The 9,717-nt window shown below is 66.5% G+C and overlaps 1 protein-coding gene across 1 annotated transcript; it reads right to left on the bottom strand.

The window, feature by feature from the left end:
- Nucleotides 1–2,261: 2,261 nt before the first annotated feature.
- On the bottom strand, nucleotides 2,262–8,479 carry EMIHUDRAFT_98188 (hypothetical protein; the record flags this gene model as incomplete). The annotated part of the gene is made up of 7 exons (XM_005789146.1): nucleotides 2,262–2,531; nucleotides 3,741–3,833; nucleotides 3,995–4,044; nucleotides 5,303–5,375; nucleotides 6,528–6,752; nucleotides 7,203–7,514; nucleotides 7,631–8,479. 7 exons carry the CDS (start codon nucleotides 8,477–8,479, stop codon nucleotides 2,262–2,264), a joined length of 1,872 nt encoding a protein of 623 aa, XP_005789203.1.
- Between the last annotated feature and the right edge of the window lie 1,238 nt (nucleotides 8,480–9,717).

The following is a 9,717-nucleotide window of genomic DNA, read 5'->3' as shown; positions in this document are numbered from 1 at the left end:
TTTGCTCCCGCCGTGGCGGTGCTGGACGGCAAGCTGTATGCTGTGGGCGGCGTCAACGACGTTGACGACGTCCTCAGCTCAGTCGAGCGGTACGACCCGGCGACGAACGCGTGGGAGGCGGTGGCGCCGATGGCGGAGGAGCGGCAGGCTCACGCCGTGGCGGTGCTCGATGGCAAGCTGTACGCTGTGGGCGGGTTCAACGGCGACGACGAAGACTCTCTCAGCTCGGTCGAGCGGTACGATCCGGCGACGAATGCGTGGGAGGGGGTGGCGCCGATGGCGGCGGCACGGACTCTTGCCGCCGTGGCGGTGCTCGACGGCAAGCTGTATGCTGGCCGACTGCACGCTAAAGGCTACACGCTCGCACACCACTTGCAGAGTGGCTCTCCCGGGCGCTCAGCCCACGGCGGAGGCACGCCAGGCCCCGGGCAGCCGGCCGTCACTCGCCTAAGCGCCTAAGCGGCCTAAGCGGGGGGGTGCTTAGGGTGCTTAGGCGCTTAGGCGGCCCTTGCGAGCGTGGCGGCGTGGTGGTATCGTAATACAAGTGACTCCGATGACACACATGATGCTCTTGCTAGTGTCATTGCTCAGAGAGCAGCCTCACCGCGTCGAAAGTCTACCACTGGCCCTGGTCGCACACCGCCGGCGCCGCCGCTGAGCTGTGATGATGCCCACAGCACCAGCAGCAAAGGCGGGCGGGCCGACCCCGCGGCCATCGCCGCCGCTGCCGCCTCCTCCGCCGCCGGCGCCGCCCCCTCTGCCGTCGCCGTCACCTTGGGCTGCATCACCCGCGCCGCCGCCGCGCACCGGCTCGTGCTCATTCAAAGGCGCCTCGAGTTGCAGGCCAGCGGCGCTGACGTTGTCGTGGTCGGGCTGCCCAACGTCGGCGCGGGAGGGAGGGGGCAACGCCGTTATGAAGAGCGCGAGAGCGAGCGCCGACGGCCCAGATTCTGAGCAGCAGCCCGCCTGGTCATGGGCCACTTGCCTACGTGCGTCCGGCTTCCACTATAGGACGAACGTCGAAGTTTGCTCTCCGACGCCGTGCCGAGCGAAACCTTTTCCTTCGAAGCCCGGCGACGTAGCCGGGCGAGCGGAATAGGGCAGCCCTAGAGAGCACCTTGAGGCCATTCAATAGAGCCCGTACTATAGTCGAGAGTCGATCGCCGGCCCGCGCAGTGCTGCTCTGACCGCTCCGCCGGGCCGCCTCCGGGCCGCCGCGGCGGAGACGTGCACATAGGCAAGTTGGTATTTTCATATATGAACTTCAAAATAGTATTGGCTAGTCTAATTCTACTCATCACAACTCGCCAGGAACACCCACACACTATAGGGTCATTGTGTAGCCCTGCTTAGAAGGAAAAGGTTTTCTGCAAGGTCCGTATGCCTTACCGTGTAGTCGGCCGCTGTGGGCGGCCACAACCGCGTCAACGGCCACAGCTCGGTCGAGCGATACGATCCCGTGACGAACGCGTGGGAGGCGGCCGCGCCGTTCACGGCGGCGCGGGTTGCTCTTGGCATCACCGTGGTGTAAGTAGGGGGACGCCTCGCGGGGATCGGCCGCGGGGGGTAAAACACCTAACCAGTGTTTGTGACGCGGTGCGCGTGTTTTGTGGCGCTCTATAATAGTTAGAGGCTGCGCAGGCCTCCCCCGGTATTTTATTGGTCGATACGAGTAGAGCCGCATTATATGAAAACCCCAGAACGGGTCGGACACCGTCCCACCGTCGCCTCGCTACAGACGTCACGCCCCCGCGGGCGCGGTGGCGCGGGGTAATGGTAATCTCTAGTCTTTTTTAGAGATTGAGAGCTTAAAGATTTGAAAGACTCCACTCGGGTCTACAGTGCTACCCAGAGATTTGAGACCAGAGATTTGAGACTTAAGACCTCAGTCACTCGGCCTCCGGTGGGAGACTTTGAGATTAAGAGACCAGAGACTTGGAGAATGAGATTTCCCACACCAAAAGGAATCTGCACGGTCGAGTTCGCTCGAGATCCAAGATTTGAGACTGAAGATTTGGACGGCCTTCCAACCTAGAGATTTCAGAGCTGAGATTTGGAGATTTGCGGTGTGAATACTGACAAGAGCCTCGAAGCTTCTAGAAGGGTTGGGTGGGTTTGACCTGCAGGGAGATTGAGGTCTGAGGTCTGAGATTTGAGATTGAGATTTGAGATTGAGATTTGGGGCCCGGGAGATTGGGTCTGAGATTTGAGATTGAGATTTGAGATTGAGATTTGGGGCCCGGGGAGCCTGCGGCGCCATTTTAATCTGCGCTCCTCTTTATGGCCAACACACCAGTGTCCGTGTCCGGCAGAAGACAAGCGGTGAGATCGGTGCGAGCTACTCTGCTGGCGCCCTCAACCCCGCGCGCCGCGTCTTCAGCCGCGTCGAGCGCCAGCCCCTCCTCGTCGTCGTCGGAGTCGACGAGGCCGTTCTCGAGCTGCGACATGGTCACAGTCCCGGTGTTGCCGGCCGCATACGTGGCCTGCAGGTCGGGGTTGACGCGGATGCCGTTCTCCATCTGTGCCTCGACCTGCTCGCAGTTGGACTGCCGTCCTTGGGCTCGAGGCAGACGAGCTCGTGCTCCCTTCCCCACTTGTCGGTGAAGCGAACGATGAGCGAGTCAGCGTCGAAGCGGCGCGGACGCACAGTCAGACGAAGGACGGCGCCAGATCCTGGCGGCGGCCTTCGCGTCGGGCTGCGACCTCATCCTGCGTGTGCTGTTGGGCCCGGGGGGTCACGAGGCTTCCCGCAATCCGGTTCTTGCCAAGATTGCGCACTGCAAGGTAGAGCTCCCCAACTACCTCACGTGGTGCCTCGTCACCGACAGCTCGGGCCAGCCAAAGGAGGCGCTACCTAGGGAGGAGGAGGCTGCGCTGCGCAAGCACGGGCGGGAGGGGCTTCTCCTGCGGAGTCGTGCGTGCGCAGGGCTCCTCTTTGCTTTCTTCTACTCCCTACTCTCATCTCGTTCCCGTCCTACCAGAGTGAAGGTTACTTCCCCCAGGATTGGTCTTCTCTGCCTGCGGGAACACCCCCTCGGGCGGCCGGGTGGGGCTGCGGCTGGAGCTAGCATGGCTCGATAGAGCCGAGACCCCGTGTTGAGGCGGCGCTCCTGTGGGCGGCTGTGGAATCGGCAGATTCGACCTCAGGTCTCCAGTACTCTCATCCCAGTGGATGGACGTCCGGACGTCCCTTTGTGTTCCTCCTCCCGTCCGCCAGCGGGACGCCCACAGTCGCTGGCGGCCGCAGTTTTCTGTGACCCACCCACCTCTCCCTTGTGTTTTGTCTGGGGAGGGGCTTCTCCTGCGGAGTCGTGCGTGCGCAGGCTCCTCTTTGCTTTCTTCTACTCCCTACTATCATCTCGTTCCCGTCCTACCTGAGAACAGGGCTGCCGCTGCGTGGTGCGTGGGGACGCGTGGCTCGCGGCGCCGGCGGCTCCGCGAGCGCTTGTGAATTTTCTGTGATTTTTTGTGCTAATAGCACTTGCGGGAGTTCGTACACCACTTCCATGATGCGAGTGTACTAGCGATAGGTCGCTGGCCTGTGAGGAGAGTCGTCGCGCTCGCGAGACGGTCGGACGACGCGATGAACAAGTGTAGCTGCCGAATCTCCCTTGGCACCGTGGACTCGTGGGTCCTCAATTCTCGATGTTGGACAAAAAGTCCGCCAGTGACTGCCTCTCTAGACTCTCTCTTCCCTGTCTCCTCCCTCGCCCCGTTCAGCGCAGCTGCGAGTCGCGCACGGTCAGCGCCGCCGGGATCTCGCCCAGGAAACGCGACGGCGTCGCCGGCGCGCCGCTCGGCTCCGTGGCGACAAACGAGAGGATCAGCCGCGCCTGACTCCAGGGCGTAGCGGCGTGAAGGAGACTTACCCGGGTTGTGCTTTTGTGTGAAGGAGACACTGCGATGCGGGCGTGGCAGAGAGGCAGGGGAGGGAGGGGGAGGGGGGGGGGGTCCCAATCCCGCCGCCAGCCGCCTTGGCGCGCGAGAAAGCGACGTACGCCAGCCTCCTCTCGTCCTCGAGCGCCTCGTCCGTGCCGCCGCCGCCTGCTCACAGCTAGGCAAGACTGGCCCAGGGGGGAGAACTAGTCTTGGATAGCCTCGCCCGTGCCGCCGCCTCCGTCGGCCGTCAGTGCGGCGCTGCTGGGGCACTCCCCCTCGTTCATCCGCACGACGAGGACGGTGGGCCTGTTCACAGCTGCAGCCGTGAAGAGGCGCCGTTCACAGCATCCGCTCGGCACGACGAGGGCGCGCGGCGCCTGCTCGCACACATACGAGGGGTGGAAGAGGCGCCGCTCACGGCAGCCTCCCCGGCGATGGCGGCGGCGCCACTCGAGACCCTTCGAGCCGTGGATCGTGCAGAGAGTGAGCGCCTAGTTGAGCATTGCACCGCTCGTAGGTCACGGCTTGCAGCCCTGTGCAGAGAGCCGAGGGAAGGGGAGAAGCGCACGTCGCGTGCCGCCTCTTCGGCGGCCGCATCCTGCTCGGGACGTGTCGCGGACGTGTCGCGGACGTGTCTCGTGGACGTGGCGCGGCGGCCTCGACGGGCGCGTCCTGCTCGAGCGACAACAGCTCCAGCCTAGGGCGTGAACAGCGCCTCTTCACACCCGGGGCCGAGGACCGCCCTGCGGCGGGGCGACGGCCGGCGAAGTGCTGCATTCTCGGCGACATCTCGGCGACATCTCGGCGACGGTCTCGGCGAGATCTCGAGCCTGTCGAGGAGCGCGCGCAGCCGGCTGCGCGCGCGCGTCGCGAGCGCGTCGCCCCACGACGCGCCGCCCGCCGCTGTGAAGAGCCTCTGTGAACTGCCGCCAACCGGCACGCAGCTTCCCTGAGGCGCCGCCGGGGGGTGGTGCGGCGTCGCCTGGTCGGCGGCGCGGCTCTCCCTGTCCGCCTCCTCCGCCTCGGTGAGCAGCAGGGCGAGGAGAGAGCGCTGCTCCTCTGGCTCGTTGAGGAGGGTGGAGCCTGCTCACAGCCGCTCTTTAGCTGATAGCTGAGAACTGATCATTGATCATTAATTAGGGTGGAGCCTATTCACAGCCGCTCTTTAATTGATAATTAAGAATGATTGAATTAATAATTAACTAGTTAGGAGCCTGCTCACAGCCGCGTGCAGCCGTGAGGAGGGCCTGCTTGCTCCTTCCTCCTCCTCACGCCCGTGGAGGAGCGGGGAACCGCGGCGAGACGACGGCGGCGCGTGCAGCGCCCCGTGCGCGCCAGGCACCGCCTCCGCACAGCGCTGCACCTGTAGTGTGCGCATGCGCGGAGTCATGAGTCACGAGAGTCCATGGCTCGTCAGCCGCACCGCCTCCGCGCAGCTGCTGCACCAGGGCGGGCAGCTGCAGCGTGCCGAGCCGGCGCAGCAGCCGCTCGAGTGCCTAACAATGACTGAGCTGCTTTACACTTCTCAAAGAGGCTCGGTCCCTAGACGGCGCAGCGGCCGCTCGAGTGCCTTGACAACACGGCGAAGCGCCTGCAGCTGCGGCGGAGAGAGGCCGCCGCCCCCCTCCTTCTCCGCCGCCCCGCCGCCCCCACCACTCTCCCCCGCTGGCGCGGAGGCGGCGTTCTCCTTGCCGCCCTTCTCCCTGCCGCCCTTCTCCCTGCCGCCCTTTTCCTTGCCGCCCGCCGCCGATCCCGACTTGCGACGCTTCGCCGCCGGGACGCGGGTCCCCGCCCCCCTCCCCGCCGCCTGCGCCGCCTCCCCCGCCGCCGTCTCCCCCACCGCCGTCTCCCAGAGCGAGGCCAGCGGCGGCGGACAGCAGGGCGCAGCGGCGGGGGCGGAGGGGGCGGCGGCGGCGGGCGTGGCGGCGATGGGGCGATGGCACTGCGCGGCGTCGCGCGCACGCCGGAGGGCGGCGACGAGGTCGTCGGCGGTGGCGAGGGGGGCGGAAACGGCCGAGGAGGAGGAAGCGGCGGTGGAGCGAGCGGCGGCAGCGGCGGCAGCGGAGGCGGGCGGGGCAGCGGCAGCGGCAGCGGCGGCGGGCGGGGCAGCGGCAGCGGCGGCAGCGGGAGTAGCGGCGGCGGGAGCAGCGGCGGCGGGTGCAGCGACGGGAGCGGCGGCGGCGGGAGCGGCGGCGGAGGCGGAGCAGGTTGCTGTTGGGGGCAGCTGCGAGGGGCCTCTGCCACCGGACTGCCGCCGCGCCAGCGCGGCCGCCTGCGTCATGAATTGAGGCAGTCAGTTGGGAGTGATGAGTGACTCACGGCCGACGCGCAGTCCCCGCCGCCTTGGAGGCCTCCATCCTCGCGCGCTGCGATTCGCTCAGCTGGGCAGGGGCAGAGGAGGCGGAGGAGGGGGCGGCGATGGCGGTGGTGGAGGCAGCGGCGGCGGTGGAGGCGGCGGCGGAGGCGGCGGAGGCGGAGGCGGAGGAGGCAGCGGCGGCGGCGGCGGTGGCGGCGGCGGCGGTGGCGGCGGCGGCGGAGGCGGAGGCGGAGGAGGCAGCGGCGGCGGCGGCGGTGGCGGCGGCGGCGGTGGCGGCGGCGGTGGCGGCGGAGGCGGAGGCGCGGGAGGAGGGCGGTGTCTCGTGCAGCACTTCGATCGCCGCCACGAAGGCCGCATCGTCGTGTGGGCGGAGGAGGAAGGCGAGGAGGCCGACGACGCCCTGCACATGCCGCGAGCGCCAAAAGTTGCTCCGGCGCGTGTTGAAGGGGACAGAGGCGGCCAGCAGCGCCGCCTGCATCTCCGCACCGCACCGCTGCTTGCGGTAGAGGATGGCGATGCTGGCGAGAGGCGAGCCCGCCGCAACCAGCGAGCGGACCTACCGGGAGGGCTCCGGGAGGGTTCCGGGAAGGTTCCGGGAAGGCTCCCGACCATCGAGCGGGCCGTCCACACGACGTGCTCCGGCTCGCCCAATCTCGGCTAAGCTCGCCCGATGCCGGCCAATCTCGGCTAATCTCTCGGCTCCTCTCGGCTCCTCTCGGCTCCTCTCGGCCTCCTCTCGGCTCCTCTCGGCTCCTCTCGGCTCCTCTCGGCTCCTCCCGGCTCCTCTCGGCTAGTCTCGCCGTCTGCACGACGTGCTCCGTCTCTCCTCGCACAGAGGTGCACTCGACGAGCTGCACCTTCTCGCCGGAGATATGGGGAGATATGGGGAGATATGGGGAGACATGGGGAGATATGGGGAGATATGGGGAGGTATGGGGAGATATGGGGAGATATGGGGAGACATGGGGAGATATGTAGAGATATGGAGAGGTATGGGGAACTCGACGAGCTGCGCCTTCTCGCCGGCGCCGTTGCTCGTGAAGGCGCGCTTGGCGCAGCGGCGCCTGTTGCACGCCGCGACTGCCGCCGCCGCAGCCACCAGCGTCCCGCTCGAGCGGTAGTTTTGCTCGAGAGTCACCCTCTCCGCACGAGGGAAGGCGGCGAGGAAGGCGCGGAGGGCGGCGGCGCCCTGCGCGCCCTGGAAGGCGTAGATGCACTGGTCGTCGTCGCCGACGGCGGTGACGCGGCCGGGCTCGGCAGGCGCGAGTAGCGCCAGCAGCGCCATCTGCAGCGGGTTGGTGTCTTGGAACTCGTCCACCTGTTCACGGCCGCAGCTGTGAAGAGACGCCGTGCACAGCTCTACGTCTCGCCCCTGAGCACCGCCGCCAGGATGTGGCTGTGCCTTTGGCGCAGCTGGCCGCGCGCCGCCGGCACCGTCCGAACCACCTCCGCAGCCACCCGGACGAGGTCGACCATGTCGAGGCCGTTTCGCTCGCGCTGCCACGCGTCGTACTTGTCCCACACGAAGCGTAGTGCCTCGTCCGCCACCCCCTCCGCCCGCCCGCCCCGCGCCTTTGCGTGCAGCAGCGCGCGCAGCGCGCGGCTCGCGTCGGGCGCGTCGGGGGAGGAGGAGCCGGAGGAGGAGGAGGAGGAGGAGGGGCGGGCGGCGCGTGCGATGCGGTACTCTACGAGGGCGCGGGTGACGAGGCGCACTTGCTGCGCGCCCGTCACCAGCGCAAAGTCGGCGGTGCCGCCTTCGAGCGCGGCGGCGAACTCGCGGCAGATGGAGAGCGCGAGCGAGTGGAAGGTGGCGACGCGCAGCGCCTTTGCCACGCGGACGCCCACAGAGGCGGTCAGCCGCTCTCGGATCGCCGTCTCCGCTGCGCGCGTGAAGGTGAGCGCCAGCACCGACGCGGGCGGCACGCCCGAGGCGAGGATGTGCTGGACGCGGGCCGCCATCACGCCTGTCTTTCCGGAGCCGGCGCCCGCCAGAACGAGGAGCGGCGCGTCGATTGGCGCGAGAGCAGCGCGGCGCTGCTGCTCGTTGAGGCTCCGAGCGTAGCTGGGAAGCTCGGATGGCAGCGCCTCGATGCGCTCCTGCAGCACCGACTGCCAGAATGCACAGAAGGCAAGCTCCTCCTGTGCGTTTTCGAGCTTCCGCAGCGCGTCCACACACGCCTCGCGACTCTGCGTGACGACGTGCTCGAGCTGCGCACGGAGCGAGGCGTCACGGATCGACGGCGGCGCTCGCTGAAGCCAGCCCTCGACGACTGCGTTTGACATCGTCCATGGCGAAGGGAAATAACGCGAGGGCGCTCACTCTCGAGGTCTCGAGGTGGATATCCTTTGGCCGCGTTGGGTGGCCCTCACGGAGGTGTTGGTGGAGGCTAGGACGCAAGCGTCCGTCGCCCTTTTCAAACTCGGGGCCCACTCCGCTACAGTTCCGGACGGGCATTAAGAACGCACAGGTTCTTCGCCCAGCCTCAGGTTCTTAGCTAAGTCGGCGGTCCGTCGGGGGCCGAGCCTCAGGTTCTTAACCGGGTGGATGGTTTTTTAAACCGTTTCGGCTTCGATTAAAAATCAATAAATGGGTCTTAAAACAGTTTGGAAGTTTGGAACAGTAAGTTCGCGCATGGCGTGACAAGAGAGTCATTCGCTGCCGTGAGCTGCCCCTGCGGCTGCGGCCGCGGGGGCAGGGGCGCCGGCTGCAGGCGTTGGCCCAGCCTCAGGTTCTTAGGGAGTTCTTAGGGATCCGGCCGAAATATGAGCCTCAGGTTCTTAACGTTAGAGGTTCTTAATGCCCGTCCGGAACTGTACGCCCTACGCTCCGACCCGAATTTGGAGGGCGTAAAAGTTTAAGGTGTTGCTGCGCAAAAGGGGTCGGACACAGGGCGCAGCTCATGCTAAGAGCTAGCGACGTCGGTGCACGGTGGGGACGGGGGCAGGGATGAGTCAGGTGACGGCGAGGGAGACAGCGACGATGGCGACGGCGACGAGGGGAGAGAGGGAAATGGCGAGAGCGCAGCCTCTGTTGAACGAAAGATAGCGCGGTCCATCTTCCGCTCTATCCACGACAGGAAAAAGAATCTGGTGCTTAGCCCCGTGCAACAGCGGTCCGGCAGGCTGCCCCCAAGGCCCCCCGGGCCGCTGCGGGTTTGGGAGTTATGCTTAGGCACAGCTTCGGCGATGGCAGCCCCGGGGTGTTGCATAGGCGGGGAGTCTCCCCCGCTGGTCTCCTCCTTCCCATTTTTTCTTTTCTTTTGAGAGCAGGACGCCGGGTTTGTCTTGTATGTGCGTGTCGGGCCGGGGTGTGAGCGAGGGGCAGAAGGGGCGGGGGCGTGAGTATGTGTGTGTGTGTGTGAGTCACACACACACACACACACTTTCCTGCCTCAAAAGGGCGGGGCTGTCCCGAAAAGTGAGAAACGCCGGGCAGCGTGGCGCACAACTGAACCCTCCCATACGTGTTTGTGCCTCCTCCTTTGCTGTCCCATCTCCTCATCTCTTTCCCGCCTGGGCGG

This window comes from Emiliania huxleyi (genome assembly GCF_000372725.1).
Source record: "Emiliania huxleyi CCMP1516 chromosome Unknown EMIHUscaffold_13, whole genome shotgun sequence".
NCBI lineage: Eukaryota > Haptophyta > Isochrysidales > Noelaerhabdaceae > Emiliania > Emiliania huxleyi.
The sequence above is the reverse complement of the archived record's forward strand: the minus strand, read 5'-3'. Positions and strand labels throughout refer to the sequence as shown.